Genomic DNA, 18,527 nt, shown 5'->3' with positions numbered 1-18,527 from the left:
TGGGGAGAATGTGCAAACTCCACACAGACAGTCACCCGAGGCTGGAATCGAATCCCGGTCCCTGGCGCTGTGAGGCTGCAGTAGTGGGGTATGCAAGGATTGTGAAGTTTTGTTGCATGGAGTGTGCACGGATGTTCAGTCTAATGTATATTCCTCACTGACATAACTAACGCAAATGACTTGTTCTGGAACAATACTGCGTCCACATAAGCTGCCATATTTACTTCAACAGAGATAAGTCCATTCTGCAAACACTTAATTCATTGCCAAGTATCTTGGGATGTTTTGAGGTTGTGTAAGGAGCTATTTAAGTGCAAGCTACTTCCTTTAAAAAATCATCTTGCGCAGAATGAAGTTGTTTAGTCCATTATACCTCTGCTTGGTCTTTGAAAGAACTGTTAATTCAATCCTATATCCCTGTTTTTTCCACATAGCCATCCAAGTTTCTTCTTTTCATGTATATCTGTAATCTTAGTTTGAACGTTACTATTTAATATGCTTCGAGTATCTTTAAGATAGAGAATGATAGATTCCTCATTTGGTGGGGCATGCAGAATTATGGGTACGGGCTGAGCAAAAGGCATTGAAGTGATCAGTCAGCCATGATCATGTTGATCATGGGATTGATGGGTTGAATGGCCTGATCCTGCATCTGCCACCCTTTCAGGTATTTCAATCTGGGCCATAACTTGTGTAAAAATTATTTTCTTCTGATAATTTTCAGTCTGTTCCCTGGTCAGCCTCTTCTGCCAGTGGAAGCTGATTCTATATATCTATTCCACTGAGCACCCCTAATAAATCTCATCTTCACCTTCTTTGCTTTCCATTCACATGAAATTCTGCAGGATACCAGGTGGTTTTAAACTGGGTGCTATAGGGCAGTAACAGCACTGGTAAGATGGGGAATACTACTGTAACAACTTATCATGCATTTATAACATCAGAAATTGCACGAGATTACAAAGTCCAGAAGGGCGAGGTGCTGATGGGTGACCTTGTAGAGGTTTATTAAATCATGAGGGGCATGGATAGAGTAAATAGCCAAGATCTTTTTCCTAGTGTACGGGAGTCCAAAACTAGAGGGCGTAGGTTTAAGGTGAGAGGGGAAAGATTTAGACAGGACCTAAGGGGCAACTTCTTCACATTTATATCACGAAGTTCAAAATAAATTCCACGTTCTCTATTTTTTTGCTAAATTAGAGGGTGGTGTGTGTATGGAATGAGCTGCCTGAGGAGGTGGTGCAGGCTTGTACAATTACAGCATTTAAAAGGCATCTGGATGGGCACATGAATAGGAAGGGTTTAGCGGGATATGGGCTAAATGCGAACAAATGGTACTAGATTAATTTAAGATATCGGGTCACCATGAAGGGTTGGTTTCTGTGCTGTACATCTCTATGACTCTGACTTTATAACAAAGGCATTACTGAGAGTTTCTCTATCAGATAAGCTAAAATGGTGAAAGAATGAGTGTCATTCATACTCCACAGTGCATTAAATCCAAAATTTAGTTGTAATTAAGGTTGCAAATTGTACATTGATGCAGATAATGAGAAAGTAACACTAGCCTTGTGATGGAGTAGAATCTGGTTTAACCAGTTTCAGAGATCCTAAGGCATTGCTGAAAATGTTTGCATATAGTGTGAAAGGAAGCAATCAGCCAGCATTTGATTTGCATACCACAAACTGAGAATTTGAATTTTTCATTCCGATTTGTAGATCACTGAATCTTACTTAGAATTTGAAGCACAATCATTATCATGTCAGGGGAGGCGATGGGCCAGTGTATTCTTGCTGGATTCAGAGACCCAGATAATGTTCTGGGGACCCACATTCAAATCCAGCCATGGCAGATCGTGGAATTTGATTTCAACAAGAAAAAGTATGGAATTAAAAATCTACTGATGACTAAGAGTCCATCATTGATTGTCAGAAAAATCCGTCTGGATTCAATAACGTCCTTTATAGAAGGAAACTGCCATGTTTACCTGGCCTGACCTGTGTGTGACTTCAGGCCCTCACCAATGTAGTTGACTCTGAACTGCCCTCTGGGTAATTAGGGATGGGCAAAAAATGTCACCTAGCCAGCAGCTCCCTCATCCCATCAATAAAGGAAAACATGTTTTTTTTTAATTAGAATGAAATTGGGAAATGTTTCACTTTGAAATTACGTAAGGTCTATACAGCAAGCTGAGTGTTTCACTGTTTGAAACAAAACTATGTCTCTTCCTTTTCCAGAGCCGTCTGACTGATGATAATCGTGTTGCATTTCTAGAGGTTTTCTGGGACCACTTTGCTACAGCATTGTCTGAAGACAAAGATATTAATGTGGATGAATGGCTTAATGTCAGACTGCAACCGTATTTGCCTTTTATTACAACTGACCTTTTGGCTTCCAACATCACTCTGAAAATTCCATGCTTTCCTTACAGGAAAATGTAAATACACTCACATTTGTTTCTATCACTGCAGAAATGTTCTTTGCAGGCTTCTTGCTCAGTTCTACTTTAGCTGTTACATCAGCATCAATACTTCCTGTAAAATATTTACTTATAATTCACTTTGGTTCCAAGTGGGTAACAGTAAGTATAAGCAATGCTGGACTCTAATCACTTTCTGCTTCAGATGTATCTGGGTGCGGGAGCATCTGCATCACTTTCATTGTTGATGTTTTCTAATTCACATTGGATCCTTGAGCAGATTTGTTGCCCAGGTTGTGGATGCTGTGGTTGGTTCGCTCGCCGAGCTGGTTCATTGGTTCACGAATGTTTCATTAAACATAACAAAATGTCTGCGAACTAATGAACCAGCTCACTGAGCGAACCAACCACACATAATAAAATGTGAGGCTGGACGAACACAGCAGGCCAAGCAGCATCTCAGGAGCACAAAAGCTGACATTTCGGGCCTAGACCCTTCATCAGAGAGGGTCTAGGCCCGAAACGTCAGCTTTTGTGCTCCTGAGATGCTGCTGGGCCTGCTGTGTTCGTCCAGCCTCACATTTTATTATCTTGGATTCTCCAGCATCTGCAGTTCCCATTATCTCTGAACCAACCACACAATTCAAATTGGAGTTTATTTGTTTCCACTGGTTAGATACCTAGAATAATGCAATCATTATCCCCAATTATGTGAATTATTGATTGAGGGGAAAGTTCATACAACCCTTATTTGAAAGAAAAATTGTCATTTTATATCAATCATAGTATCAATACGATGTTACTTAATACTATGAAATTTCCTAAAGCCAGACTCAGCAGAGCAGTGGAAATAGGGTCAAGGCTTACTGCTGTTGGTCTCTGTTAGTTGGAGAAAAGAAAATTAGAGTCGAGGGGATGTATGATGGAAGTGGTAGAAAAAAACTTCCTTTGTTTTTAAATTGAACCGTATGGTACTTACAAAAGACTTCTAATTATTTAAGGAATGGATCTTTGGTGGACTGTTTGCAGGTTGATTCGTAATGTCACACATAGTGTAAACAATGATCTGACTTGATTTACAATTGTCTCATGTACCTAGCTACAGTGAAAAGTTTTGTGTGCAGTGCCACCTGATCATAACACATAAGGTGCGTTAAGGTGATAGAACAGTGCAAGGAATACAATGTTATGGCTGTGGAGAGAGTGAGATCAGTATTAAATTTATAATTTGAGACGTCTAATAACAATGGGGAAGGAGCTGTTCTTGAATCTATTCATACTTATATGCAAACTTCTTTAGCTTCTGCCAGGTGGAAGAGAGAATAACCAGGGTAGGAGGGGTCTTTAGTTACATTGGCTGCAGTGTGAAAAGAAGCCTTACCAATAGGGCAAATGGAGCTGAAACTGTCTTTCTTGTTCAATCCAGGTCCTTATCTAAATAATGAAAATTCATTAGTAACCTATCTAGAGTAGTTGGTAGGCTTGATGTTAAATTTTACAAATCTGTAGCTCTGGTGTAGTGCCAAGAATATTGTGTTCTGAAATTCCAAGAAAGTCTGGAATTGGGGTGTCGTGCATAGTAAGTCCCAAAATATGAATGCATCTTCGATTTATCATTATGCCCGTTCACACTTATATGTCTAACGTATTTATATATAGTATATAAAATGTGTGAGTGTATGTTGGGAGGGAGCATAGAGATCCAAATTGCAATTTGCTTTTCTTTTTCATCATATTATTGGACATTTATTTTCTTCGCTTGTCTTTTAAGATAAAACTTGCAATAATACCCAATGAAAAGATTAAGTGTTAACGTATTTTTAAATTTCACATTTAGTGTGAGAACATTGAACACCCTCTACAGTAAGATGACTTCTAGCAAACGGAGAGAAATCTATAATGGGATCAAAATTTATTTACAACAAGGTAATAAAAGTAGTTTTTCACTTTTAAAGTATTGTATTTATGGAATAAATGTACTATAATCTTGAATTGCTTTGTGATTTGTATTGAAAAGTTTGCATCAGGAAAAAGAGAGTGACTTCAGACTGAGCTGAAGAGAGATTCCTTCATTCGGAGTTGTGAATATCTAAAGTTCTCTACTGCAAGAGGGCTTTCGTTGGGTGTTCACACATTGAGTATAAGCAAGACTTTGTTGGAGTTGGAGTTGAAAGGAAATTAGAGGTGTCAAAATCATGTTAGGAGTGGAGTTCTGGTCAAAGACCATTCAGTATCTTTTTGAATGGGGATACTGGCTCAAGGACTGTATGATCTCTTCTTAATTGTATTTTGTACTTGATTATTCGCATTAATGGCCACCTGTACTTTATTGCCATGACAGGAATGCATTTGTTTATAATTAGAAAACACCCATTTCATGTAGCCTTTTATTGTTGCCTAACATAAATGCTCCATCTTAACTACAATTATCCGTGCCATTCAACATGCTGGTTTGTCATGTGGTGTAAAGGGAGTGGAACCCATACCCATGTGATGTGTTTAATCCTGCTGGATGTCAGTCTTGAATTTGCAGTGTGGTTCATAGCTTGTATCTTCTGATTCCTAATTGTAAAAACTACTGTTGAACCACAGGCTCGCGCCTCCTAGCATTTGACCAGCACTATCAAAGTCCTCGATTAGAACCGTTTTTAGTCATTTGTTGATGATGTACTTGTCATCTTCTTTGATTGTCTGCATACTGTTGTTGGTTCTGTGAATGGAGTAATTTTCCAGTATGAGGGACCAGTTTGCACTCCTTAGAACTTAAGTTTAATCACTGTTCTTAACAAAAATGATTTGCAGTGAATCATAGAGACCCTACAGTGTACAACCATTCAGCCCATCAAGCTCACACCGACCCTCCAAAGAACATCTTACCCAGGCCATCCCTACCCCCGCGCTCCGCTCCACCCTGTCTATGTACCCTGCATTTTATTGGCAATCCACTAAGCCTGCACCTCCCTGGACACAATGGGCACCTAGACTGCACAACTTTGGACTGTGGGAGGGTACCTGTGCACCTGGATGAAACCCACACAGATATGAGGAGATTGTGCAGGCTCCATGTAGACAGTTGCCTGAGGCTGGAATTGAACCTGAGCTCCTTGCGCTGTGAGGCAGCATTGCTAACCACTGAGCCACCGTGCTGCAGCTTTGAAGGGAATGGTGAGATGAGAAACTGATTTAGCAAAAAAATGGAGAATATATTTTGAATTTTGTGCGATAATTGCTTTAAATCAATGCGGTTTTACTTTCTGAAGATGGGTCCCAAGCTTTCTGTAGTTATCAGTGTAATGTTTACGTTGCAGAACCCAAACCCAAATGCTACAATGCAAGTGATCCAGTTCTGAACTCTACTGCCTGGTTTGTTGACTACCTGGGACTGTTTCTGAATCAAATATCACTGACTGATCTTCAGTCTTTCTTTGATGGTGAGACCCAGGTATGTATACTAATATAAGCACAGATATGACTGACTCTTGGTAAAATTGATTTGCTTTCAGAGCTCGGAACTGCAGATGCTGGAGAATTCCAAGACAACAAAATGTGAGGCTGGACGAACACAGCAGACCAAGCAGCATCTCAGGAGCACAAAAGCTGACGTTTCGGGCCTAATGGTATCAATGTGGATTCCACAAGCTTCAAAATCTGCCCTCCTCCTACTACATCCCAAAACCAGCCCAGCTCGTCCCCGCCTCCCCAGTCTGTTCTTCCTCTCACCTATCTCCTCCTCCCACCTCAAGCCGCACCTCCATTTCTTACCTACTAACCTCATCCTGCCCCCTTGACCTGTCTGTCCTCCCCGGACTGACCAATCCCTTCCCTACCTCCCCACCTATACTCTCCTCTCCACCTAACTTCTCCTCTATCCATCTTCAGTCTGCCTCCCCCTCTATCCCTATTTATTTCAGAACTCATCCCCCATTTCTGAAGAAAGGTCTAGGCCTGAAACGTCAGCTTTTGTGCTCCTGAGATGCTGCTTGGCCTGCTGTGTTCGTCCAGCCTCACATTTTGTTGTCTTGCTTTCAGAACTCGCTTGCCAATGTGTGACTAGCCGGCTTTTGTGAGCATTAGCTAGTGCAATGTTCATACCTCAGTGCTTAAAGCATACAATTTGGACTGTGCAAATGCACCTTTTTTAGCCACTAATCATAAAAATTTACCAACATAAATAAGGCCAACAATAAAGTCACGAACTGTCATAGCCTGGTATAGGGCTTAGTATCATTGAAAAGTTGCATTAAACTCAGAACTTGGTTTAAAAAAAAAGAGATTGTCACCAAGGAACAGTTCGGGTATTATGCTTTGATAGCCCTGTTCCAGTTCAGTGCAGACTGAGCTATTTAGTTCAGTCAAATTTCTGTGGGGAGATTGTTATTTTTTATGATCGGATAAGAGATTTTTTTTTACACAATCCTTCAATCTTTCTCTTAAAATTTCTCAGCTGGCTCTCCATAGCTTGGATTGAATGGGTGGAATGGCCTGCTTCCACACGGTATGGATTCTAAGATGCTGTTATTGAACTGCATATGTCCGACCAGTGATCAAATTTTGAGGGGTTCAGTTTACAGCCTTATAAACCTCTTCATTTGGAGCCGCAGTCATTTGGAAATGTGACTGTCTACAGAATGGTGTTGACATTCTTTTGGGGGTTTTCTTCACATGCTGCCTCCTTTTCCCTTGCCGTGGAAATTATATGTGCCAGAATGAGAGTGTAACCTTTAGATCTGGGCCCCGTATTGCCATTTTTAAAGTTCTTCTGAGTCTCCCTGATTCCACAAAAGTTGAGCCCTCAGTTTCTGTTCAGCGCTACTGCGAAACATTTTATTGCCCAGCAAATGTTGAACCTTTATTTTCAGTAAGGAATGAAAATAGTGTGTTATTTGATAAGTAATTTATGTTAACTCTGCAGCTTCAAGAGTTTGTGGCAAACCCTACAAATCAGGCTCTTTTTGAAAAACTGATGCTATCCACTGAAATCACAAGATTCTTTATTAACTTGCTATTGAAAAACAACTCGCTTGTTAATACTACCAGGTATGTTGTGTGCTAACTTTGCTGGAGTAAAAATAAAGTAATATTTTGAAAATATTGCACCTTAAAGCTGATTTGGACAGGGTGTTGTGGAGGCTTACTGAAATAGAATGCAGCGGGACGTCAGGCATATGGAGAGTTGAGGTAATCTGGGATTTTTCTCCTTACAGCAGAGATGGCTCACGGACGATTTAATAGGAGTGTTCTAATGTTTTAACGAAGATGCGTAGCTCAGGTTGTGGTTGGAGTTGTTGGTTGGTTCACTGAGCCCATTGGTTTTCACCCAAACATTTAGTCTCCATTCTAGGTGAAGTCATCAGTGCTGTCTAGCCTCCGTTAAAGTGCTGTTGTTCTGTCCTGCTGTGAATTTATAAGATCTGGTGTGTCATGGTGGGCTGTCTTGTTTCCGGGGTTTTGTACCCGAGTGGTACGTACGTAGGGTCTAATTCAACCTGTTTGGTAATTGCATCAGTGGTTGCAAACCAGGCCTCCTGAATTACAGCAGTAACCACCCCAGCGTCCACGAACAGGCCTATGTCAACACTCTGTTTAAACAAGCAATAACAAACTACAGCACCCCGGAGTTGTGCAAAAATGAAGAGGAACACCTATACAGAGTCTTTGCAAACAGGAGTTATCCTAACAGCTTCATCTGCCAATGCCTGATAAACAAATACACCAAGAAGACTGTACACCTAAACACACTGGCCATGCTACAGTTCGTTTAATGCATAGAACTGACTACAAGACTCCTCCAACCTCTTGCAATAAGGATAACACACACTTCACCAGTTACTCTCAAAGATGAAAGACCCCATACCCACAATGAGCAGAACAAATGTGCTTGATAAAATACCATGCAGCAACTGCGAGAAACACTACATAAGGCAAATGGACAGGAAACACGCCACCAGGATACATGAACACCAACTCGCGCAAATCAGCACGCCAAACTCTCCTTCATTTCAATACGCTCCAACATAGAAGGACGTCATTTTGACTGGGACAAAGTGACAGCACAAGGACAAGTGAGACAAAGACAAGCCCAAGAATTCCTGGAGGCTGGTCTTCAACCACCGATGCAATTAACAAACTTGTTGAAATAGACCCCATCTACATACCACTTCAGTACAAAACTAGGAACAAGACTGCCCAGCATGACAGACCAGAGCATATAAATTCAGAGCTGGACAGAACAGCGCTTCAGTGGAGGCTACACAGAACTGACGATATCACTTAGAAAGGAGACAAAACCTTTGCATGAAAACCAGTCAGCTCAGCGTACCATCCAACAACACTAGGGGTGTTCTAAATTATGCACAACTTTGATTGAAGAAACAGGAAGATCAGTAAATGTAGTACACAGAGTATTGATAAATTGATAGATTTTTATTATAATTTAAGTCAATTAAGTGAGTAACAGCTCTCCAACTCTGGCCTCATCCCATGACCAGCCCTCCCACTCATCCCCACCTCATTGACCTGTCCATCTTCTCTCCCACCTATCCGCTCCTCCCACCTCACTGACCAATCTCCACCACTCCCTACCTGCACTCACCATTCACCATCCCATCTACCTTGCCCAGTCCCATTCCTCCTCTCTCTCGTTATTTCCCAGCTCCCTTCCCTCACCTCATTTCTGAAGAAGGATCCTGATCCAAAACGTCAGCTTTTCTGCTCCTCTGTTGCTGCATTCCTCCAGCTCCACACTGTGCTATGTATGCCCATCTTATCTAGTCTGGCCTACAAGTGACTCCAGGCCCACAGTAAATGGTTGACTCTTATTTACCCACTGGGCAATTAGAGATGGGCAATAATTGCTAGCCCGAACAGTGATCCCCTCATCCAGTAAACTAACAAAACAAAATTAGCTCAACCTAATAAAAGTTATCCTAAAACGTCCTGTCTTGCAAAATGCTCTGCTGATGACTACTGATAAATTGATCCATGTGAAACAAATCTGGACAGTCTAGTGGAATTTTTATTTCCCTGATCAAACCAACAATGTCTGCCCAAAGGGAATTTGTGAATGAATTTCTGCCCTACAATCTTTGCGTTGCTTGTCAACATGATCACTGCACTTACATCCCTAACTCATAGAGGAATGGAGGTTGTGTTGTGCTGATGAAAAGAAGTTGGAGGGCATTCCATTCAATTGTGTATTTTTGCCCTATAAAGTGTCTCAAACCTCTTTACATTCAATTGGTTATGAGGCCACTGCCATGCCATCGCTAAACTTCAGAGTCGGATGACACCATTTCACAGGAATATTTCATTGCCTGCCTCCAAGGTTGTGGTGAGTAGTTGTGGGCAACATTGTAGAATGTAGCAAGTAAAATTCCCATAATCCCACAGGACCATAGGGCTGTCCTGTCATGAGAGAGAGGCACTTGGTGCTGGTTTAATCTGAGCATCAGCACACCCCAGGCATGGGGAAAGGTTGAGAAGAAAAGACCTTTGCGGTAACTTCAGGGGGTATAGGAATTGAATCTGTACTATTACTGTCACTCTGTGTTGCAAACTAGCCATCCAGTTGGCTCAGTTGGCTGAATGGCTGGTTTGCAATGAAAAATGATGCCAACAACGTGGGTCCAATTCCCCACTGGCTGAGGTTACCATGAAGTTCTCACCTTCTCAACCTTGTCCTTTAACAGAGGCGTGGTGGCTCTCCAACTAAGATGGCACCAGTCAACTTGCTGTAATGAGAGAGCAGCCCTATGGTCCGGGCCCACTAGGGAATCTTAGCTTTAACTTTACCTTGTATAATTTGAAAATAGCCACCCATGCAAGAATCTGATCTGTAGAGGTCAGGGAGATTCATCTTAGAAAATGAAGTGAGATAGATAAAGTCAGCTTTTAAGACAATGCATATTTACTTCTGATTAATTTGTTGCGGGACTTTGACATCTTTGTCAGGAATATAGTGCACCAATGTTCTTGGAGACAAATTAACCTAACACGTAACTGACCTCTTTTGCAGTCTACCAGACTCTCTTGTTTGCTTTATCCTTGGCACTGATGCACTTAAGTCCTTGAATGTGCAGGAAACTTTGGCTATAATTAAGAAGGTCAATGATGTCTGTAAACTCACTTCTCCACTCAACAGAACTGGGAATACATCTTTTCTGAGCGATGATGAACGAAAGGTAAATTGGAAAAAACATGTGTGCGAGAGTTAATTTTGAATGAGTCTGCCTGTATTATATTAATATAGAAGATGATCTGTGATTAAGGAATTATATTTGTAAACACGGGAATCTTTTTCTAAGCTTGAAACAGGTCTACACTGAAATCTTGAGTGAAAACAATTTCGTCAGTATAGTATTTTAGCTTTCAGTAGTCCCTTTAATTATTTTGTTGTAATCCTTATATTTTAAAGGTTAGTAACACCTGACTTCAATAATTCAGTACAGACTGAGGTGGTTTCTATTAAATACTTATGTTGCATACTCTCTTATTTCTAGCCAATCCCAAGGTTTAGGGTGACTATTTTGTATGGTCATAGAACCACAATTAAGTGTATGTAGCACCTACCTGAACAAGTCACTTAACAGCCATTTTAGGGAAAGAAGTTTCTCCTGAATCCCTGAAATTATTCGTGACTCTCTTGCACTTATGGAACATGCTTCTGGCCTTCCCTCAAAGTTTCAAACTGTCATCGTTATGGCATTTTCTTTATGTCTACCCTATTAAACCCTTTAATAATTACAAAGACACTCAAACAGGCCATTATAGTATTTACAGTATATAGTACATTATAGTATATAGTACAGTTGCCAGCACAACTCCGCCCACCGCTGACATTGCTCCGACCACTGCCTCCACAGCCAGCAGCTCCAGAGGAAACAGCAACACCCAGCCCGGCTGAATCTTCACCATCCCCCCAGAACTCCCCCTTATTGAGGATGAACGGTCAGTCCTCAGTAAAGGGCTCACCTTTGTCCGCCTCCACCCACACATCAACGAATACCGGTCACGGCTGAACATTGAGCAGTTTTTCTGCTGCCCTCATGCTTACTTCTTCAACTGTGAGTCTAACCCTCCCTCTACTGACCCCTTCTCCCACCTCCAACACACCCCCTCTTCCTGGACACCACCCCAAGGCTTCCTACCCTCCCTTGACTTCTTCATCTCCAACTGCCATGGAGATATCAATTGCCTCGACCTCTCCACCCCTCTCACCGAATCCAACCTCTCCACCACAGAACGTGCAGCCCTCCGCTCCCACCACTCCAATCCCAAACTCACCATAAAACCCACGGACAAGGGAGGCGCAGTTGTAGTATGACACACTGACCTCTATATCGCCGGGGCCAGATGCCAACTCTCCGACACTTCCTCCTACCGCCTCCTTGATCTCGACCCCACCCTGACCACCAAACCATTATCTCCCAAATCATCCACAACCTCATCACCTCAGGTGACCTCCCACTTACAGCCTCCAACCTCATTGTTCCCCAACCCCGCACTGCCCGCTTCTATCTCCTTCCCAAAATCCACAAACCCGCCTGCCCTGGTCAACCCATTGTCTCCGCCTGCTTCTGCCCCACCGAGCTCATCTCCACCTATCTGGACTCCATTTTGTCCTGCTTGGTCCAGGAACTCCCTACCTACGTCCGCGTCACCACCCACGCCCTCCACCTCCTCCAAAACTTGCAATTCCCCGATCCCCAACACCTCATTTTCACCACGGATCTGACCAGTCCCCCTCCACTGACACTGTCATCCACTTAGCTGAACTCGTCCTCACCCTCAACAACTTCTCCTTCAATTCCTCCCACTTCCGACAGACAAAGGGGGTGGCCATGGGTACCCGCATGGGCCCAAGCTATGCCTGCCTCTTTGTAGGTTACATGGACCCTTCCATACCTACATTGGCCCTAAACCTCACCTCTTCCTCTGTTACATTGATGACTGTATCGGCACCGCTTCGTGACCCACGAGGAGCTCGAACAGTTCATCCGCTTCACCAACACCTTCCACCCCAACCTTAAGTTCACCTGGACCATCTCCAACACCTCTCTCTCCTCCCTGAACCTCTCTGTCTCCATCTCCAGCAACCACCTAGAAACCGATATTCATTTCAAGCCCACCGACTCCCACAGCTACCGAGAATACTTCTCCTCCCATCCACCTTCCTGCAAAAATTCCATCCCCTATTCCCAATTCCTTTACCTCCGCCGCATCTGCTCCCAGGATGAGGCATTCCACTCCTGTACATCTCAGATGTCCTCGTTCTTTAGGGACTGCAACATCCCCCCCCTCAGTGGTCGAGAACGCCCTCGATCGTGTCTCCCGCATCTCCTGCAACTCATCCCTCACCCCCATCCCCGCAGTAACAACCAAAACAGAATCCCCCTAGTCCTCACATACCACCCCACCAAACTCCGGATCCAACACATCATCCTCTGACACTCCTGCCATCTGCAATCCGACCCCACCACCAAAGACATTTTCCCTCCCCACCCTTGTCTGCTTTCCGGAGAGACCACTCTCTCTGTGACTCCCTTGTCTGCTCTACACTCCCCGCCAGCCCTACCACACCTGGCACTTTTCCTTGCAACTACAGGAAGTGCTACACCTGCCCCCACACCTCCCCCCTCACCCCATCCCAGGCCCCAAGAAGACTTTCCACATCAAGCAGATGTTCACCTGCACATCTGCCAATGTGGTATATTGCATCTGCTGTTCCCATTGTGGCCCCCTCTACATCGGGGAAACCAAGCGGAGGTTTGGGGACCGCTTTGCAGAACACCTACGCTCAGTTTTCACTAAACAACTGCACCTCCCAGTCGTCGACCATTTCAACTGCCCCTCCCATTCCTTAGACGACATGTCCATCCTGGGCCTCCTGCAGTGCCACAGCGATGCCACCTGAAGTTTGTAGGAACAGCAACTCATATTCCGCTTGGGAACCCTGCAGCCCAATGGCATCAATGTGGACTTCACAAGGTTCAAAATCTCACCTCCCCCTACCGCATCCCAAAATCAGCCCAGCTCGTCCCTGCTTCCCTAACCTGTCCTTCCTCCCACCTATCCCCTCCTCCCACCTCAAGCCCCACCCCTATCTCCTACCTACTAACCTCATCCCGCCCCCTTGACCTGTCTGTCCTCCCTGGACTAACCTATCCCCTTCCTAACTCCCCACCTACACTCACCTTTACTGGCTCCATCCCCGCCTCTTTGACCTGTCTGTCTCCTCTCCACCTATCTTCTCCTATATCCATCTTTGATCCGCCTCCCCCTCTCTCCCTGTTTAGTTCAGAACCTCCTTCCCCTCCCCCATTTCTGAAGAAAGCTCTAGGCCCAAAACATGAGCTTTCCTGCTCCTCTGATGCTGCTTGGCCTGCTGTGTTCATCCGGCTGGACGCCTTGTTATCTCAGATTCTCCAGCGTCTGCTGTTCCTACTATCTCTGAATCACTTTTCAATCTCCTCTTTTCTGGAAGAGAAACCCCAGTCTGTTCATTATTTCCTGATTGGAATAAACTTTCAGTTCAGCCATCATCATTATAAATATTTTACATTTCAGAAATTGTCCTCATTGCCTCTTTTCTCTCAAGGTGCATGGAGATCAGAACTGTGTGCACTACTCAAAAGTTGAAGCCTGACTAAAACTCAATATATGTTTATCAAAATTCCACTTATCAGTTTTGAACACGTTTAAAGAAGGATGTCCATTTGCTGTGTATGTGCTTTTTGATGGCCTTATTAACTTTCACTGCTGCCTTTTGTTGGTTTGGGAATCAAAACGACTCATCTGTTTGACCTGCACTTCATTCAGTCTGTTTTCCAAGAAGTATCTGGCCTCCGTACTCTCTTAGCAAATCCTCATACATACCACCTCCAGTTTATATTGAAGTTCGTTTTCTCTCAGCAAGTTTATTTATGGCTTCCTGTATTTTGTAACATTTGTCCCTCATCACACCCCAAGATGTGTGATATTTACAAGTTTTGATGTTGTACATCTAATTCTTGAGACCAACCCCATTGTGCTCTGAGTTTATTCAAGGCTGTTTGAGTTGTCAACTTTTTAGGTGCTATGACAATATTTTCAAAGATGTTGTCGTCATCTTTGTCACAATTTTTAGCATCAGGTATCTGTGAATAAACTGACCACATTTCCATGTGGTATTCCTAACCAGGCTTCAGATTTTCAGTACCATATTCCTACAATTTTTGTTAAGGGATTGTCTGATCTGCTATAAAAGTGAACCAATCCATTAACCTGGTTACCTAGCCATCCATTAGTTCATTGATGAAAATCACAGTCCTTGGAAATAACCAATATGATTGTGTGTTCAGAATTTATAACTGAGAATTCCCTTGGCATTTTCCTAATTCACCAGCAATGTTTGGAAACCCTGTTTACAGAGTGACAGATGCAAAGGACGGTCATAGATACTCTCACCTTCTGTTACTAAGTGCTGATTCCTTGCCTTTTAAACATTTCTGTCTGTTACCTAATATAAAGTGGAGCCCCAAAGCACACTCCAAGGAGAGTTGGGAGAATAGGTTTATTTACAAAGTGTTAACAGATGGATTCATGCAGAGGTCTATAAGCAGTCTCGTGTGTCATGTGGTAGTATTCAGCATTCGAATGTTCGTTAAAGGTTGCATGTGTCCTTTTGTAAAGCATTCTGGAATGTAGCAGAAGTGAAATTAATCTTTGACATTATTGCAGAACGCCTAATATAAATTGGTAAACCACTTTACTCTCTGATTGATCTATTTCCTTGACTTCAGTGCTGATGTCAGATGGGCTGCTGATTTGGTGTTGCCGGGGTCCTGCTATAATGTGACCAAGTTTTTGTTTCTTGGGAATTACAGCAACTTTCCAAGACTGAAACCTGCTCCTCTTAATTTGGCTGGGTAATTAGCCATGGTCCACAAGTAACCATAGGATAATTTTTCTTTAGAGAGATATGCTCTCACATCACTTGACTGGCAGCACTCCCCATTGAGTGTAAGGCAAGGAGACAAATCTCCTTTAATAATCACAGCCCACACTATCATTCTACATCACAGTCTAATTGTATGAGCTAACTGACCCCTTTATTTCTCTTAATTTACAGTTACTTAATTCAAGTTATCTGACCATTCAGTGTTTTCAGCAAAATACCTTCAATTTATCGGTTATAGTCCGAACATGGTCACCAAAATATTAATTGATCACCAATCAAACAAGTGCAGACTTTCTGTGAGCAGTTATTAATGTTCAACAATTTTAGAATAGTCTCTGAGGATGTTAACAGCACAGAAAGAGGCTTCTTGGCCCATCATTTGCTGGGGAAAGACGAGCTGCCCAATCTAATCCCACTTTCCAGCATTTGGTCTGTAGCAATGCAAGTTGTGGTGCTTGAAGTGCATCTTTTAAGTGAATTGGGTGTTTCTGTCTCCTTTACCCTTTCAAGTAGTGAGGTCCTAGAAAAAAAACTGTCATTTAAACATTATCATTCACATTTGCAATATTTTTGTGCTGTTATAAAACAGTATACTCTCTCACTTATCAAGACCAATGTCACGAGATAGTAGGAACTGCAGAAGCTGGAGAATCTGAGATACTGGAGAGGACCTAGGCCCAAAATGTCAGCCTCCCTGCTCCTCTGATGCTGCTTGGCGTGCTGCGTTCATCCAGCTCTACACCTTGTTGTCCAAGACCAATGTCATGGAAGGCTCACTAGTATAAAATGACTATAGCCAGCCTATTCTCAGAATATGTTTTGCAAGACTTTCATGCCTTAATGCCAGCTATCTTTACTTTCAGCTCGCAATCTTCTTGGTCAGCAAGTTCAACAACTTCTCAGTCATCACTCTGAATAGTTTGGGACAAGCAGCTTTTGGGCTGTCATTGTCCCAGATTAGAGGTATTGAAGCGAACATTCTGCAGGAAGCTCTGCCAACCCTGGGTCAAGTCAAAAGATGGAATCTGGGCCAGGCTAAAGCAATTGTAACTAAGTTACTTAAAAATGGCTTCCAGGTAATGGCCAAAAATAACACAAGATAAGATATTGCTTGGATAAAGAGCTGAATAAGTGAATGAAGATAACTATTATAATGATTATAATAATTATGCTATCTGTTTCTTGTCACTTTGATGTGGGAGGCCTTGGGAGTAATTTTAAATTGGAATGATGGTGTAAAAGTGGTGAATTTGGATCTGCTACCTTGCCTGATTTTCTTCTGCTGTCACTTCAGTGGAAAGGACAATTGGGCAGGGCTTTCGAGAATGGATTGCAGAAACTTTGAGCGTATTCTCATTCTGTAACCAGGCTGATGAATTGTTGTATGTACCTGCCTCCTATCAATGTCTAAAATTTAAAAGGATGTAAGGGACAATTTTATAAATGGCTGCACGTCATTGGTTCCTCATTTACAACAACATACAACTGCAGATTAGTTTGTAATTTGATGACACAAAGTTAAGCGCAATGCAGACATTGCAGATGATAGCATATAATTACAAAGAGGGATTGGTAGACTAAGCAAAATGGTAAAACAGCAGATTATGAAGTTTGATATGAACAAGTACGACATTATCCATTTTGAACCAAATAAAAGGGTAGATCAAGGTGCTTTCTAGATGGTATGGATTTAAATACGGTAGATGTCCAAAAGACTGGATGGTTCAGGTGCATAGATCTTTAAAACATAATGAACAGGCACAGAAAATAATTAAGAAAGTTAATGGAATGCTGGTCACTGTATCTACTGGACTGGAGTACAAGCATGGAGATGTTATGCAGCACATATCCAAAACGCTGGTTAGATTCCACTTGGGATGAGCAAATCTGGTTACCACACATTAAACGGGATATTTTGGCTTTAAGGGAGTACATTGTAGGATGGACCACTCTTGTTACTATGTTCTTAATTCTTTACAACAGCTTTGACTAAGAGATGAAATTTTAGACACTGTTTTGTGCACCTATTTGGAGACTCAGGATTTCCTTTCTTGATGACGGCCGCCATCTTACTTTGTTGTGGTAGTGCGTTTGATTGTATTTTGCAGTCGGCCTTTTAAATCCATTTCTTCCGATGTTTAATTGCGAATGTGAATTGGAGACTAATAATACCTTTCTGTCCTGAACCTAATTTGAAATAGGGACTACCGGTTGCAGGGGGAAAAAAAAAAAATCGCTTGTTATTTTGGACTTAAACTCTCACAACCAATTCAGATGATCTTATTGTCTTCCTTTAAGTTCAGAATGCTTTCTTGTTCTAATAGTTAGTGTTCTGAGAAGATCCCAGATGAGGTTCCTCAATTTGTTATGGCTCCAGATGGGATACCCCAAACTGCTCAGGTCACTTGGTGAGGGGAATGAACTGCCTCCACTTCTTTATTCGGCCACCATCCACCACCACCACCCCCCCCCACCCGTTCCCCAAAAGGATTCCTTCCTTTGTAGATACCTTGCTCCCGGACAAAGTGTCCTCATTGCTTTAGAAAAGGAGCCAATTTAACTCGGCTTTCTTGAATTACGAAAAGAGAGAGTTTATTAATTTCTAGATGCAGAAGAAATGCTACCAAAACGCATGCACATTAGATCAGCACAGTGGTTAGCACTGCTGCCCCACAGTGCCAGGGATCCAGGTTCGATTTCAGCCTCAAATGACTGTCTTGAGGGCAGTTTGCATATTCTTCCTGTGTCAGTGTGGGTCTCCTCCCACAGTCCAAAGATATGCAGGTTAGGTGGATTGGATATGGTAAATTGCCCAGATGGACTAGCTATGGGAAATACAAGGGTAGGTTAGGGGGTTGGGTCTGATTGGGATGCTCTTCAGAAGATCGGTGTGTACTGATGGCCTGCTTCCACACTGCAGACATCCTATGACGCATATGCACATATCTTAGATATAAGAGGTGAGTCCTAAAGAATAAAGTGCTTATTAAAAAAAAAACTGATCGGCCTTTGATTTGTTCACGAAGAGCAGATAGTTTACTGTTGTAGCTGTTGCCGTGGAGTTACCGATAGCGTTGACATTGGTAAGTTGACCACTTGGTTTCTTGACACTTAAATCTTCAGATTAGTTGAGTTCTGTAGTTCTGATTTTTTTCGTCTGTGATTGAATT

The 18,527-nt window shown here is 42.6% G+C and overlaps 1 protein-coding gene across 1 annotated transcript in view; it reads left to right on the top strand.

Moving 5' to 3' along the window:
• Positions 1–18,527, top strand: part of LOC125462409 (uncharacterized) — a 320,685-nt gene that overhangs the window by 36,485 nt on the left and 265,673 nt on the right. The window contains exons 20-25 of the mRNA XM_059654215.1: positions 2,239–2,438; positions 4,258–4,346; positions 5,729–5,862; positions 7,333–7,457; positions 10,435–10,600; positions 16,221–16,433. Coding sequence (XP_059510198.1) covers positions 2,239–2,438; positions 4,258–4,346; positions 5,729–5,862; positions 7,333–7,457; positions 10,435–10,600; positions 16,221–16,433 — 927 coding nt within the window. The remainder of the gene's footprint in view (positions 1–2,238; positions 2,439–4,257; positions 4,347–5,728; positions 5,863–7,332; positions 7,458–10,434; positions 10,601–16,220; positions 16,434–18,527) is intronic.

This window comes from Stegostoma tigrinum, chromosome 23 (genome assembly GCF_030684315.1).
Source record: "Stegostoma tigrinum isolate sSteTig4 chromosome 23, sSteTig4.hap1, whole genome shotgun sequence".
Classification (NCBI taxonomy): Eukaryota; Metazoa; Chordata; class Chondrichthyes; order Orectolobiformes; family Stegostomatidae; genus Stegostoma; species Stegostoma tigrinum.
This window is presented reverse-complemented; position numbering and strand designations above follow the sequence as displayed.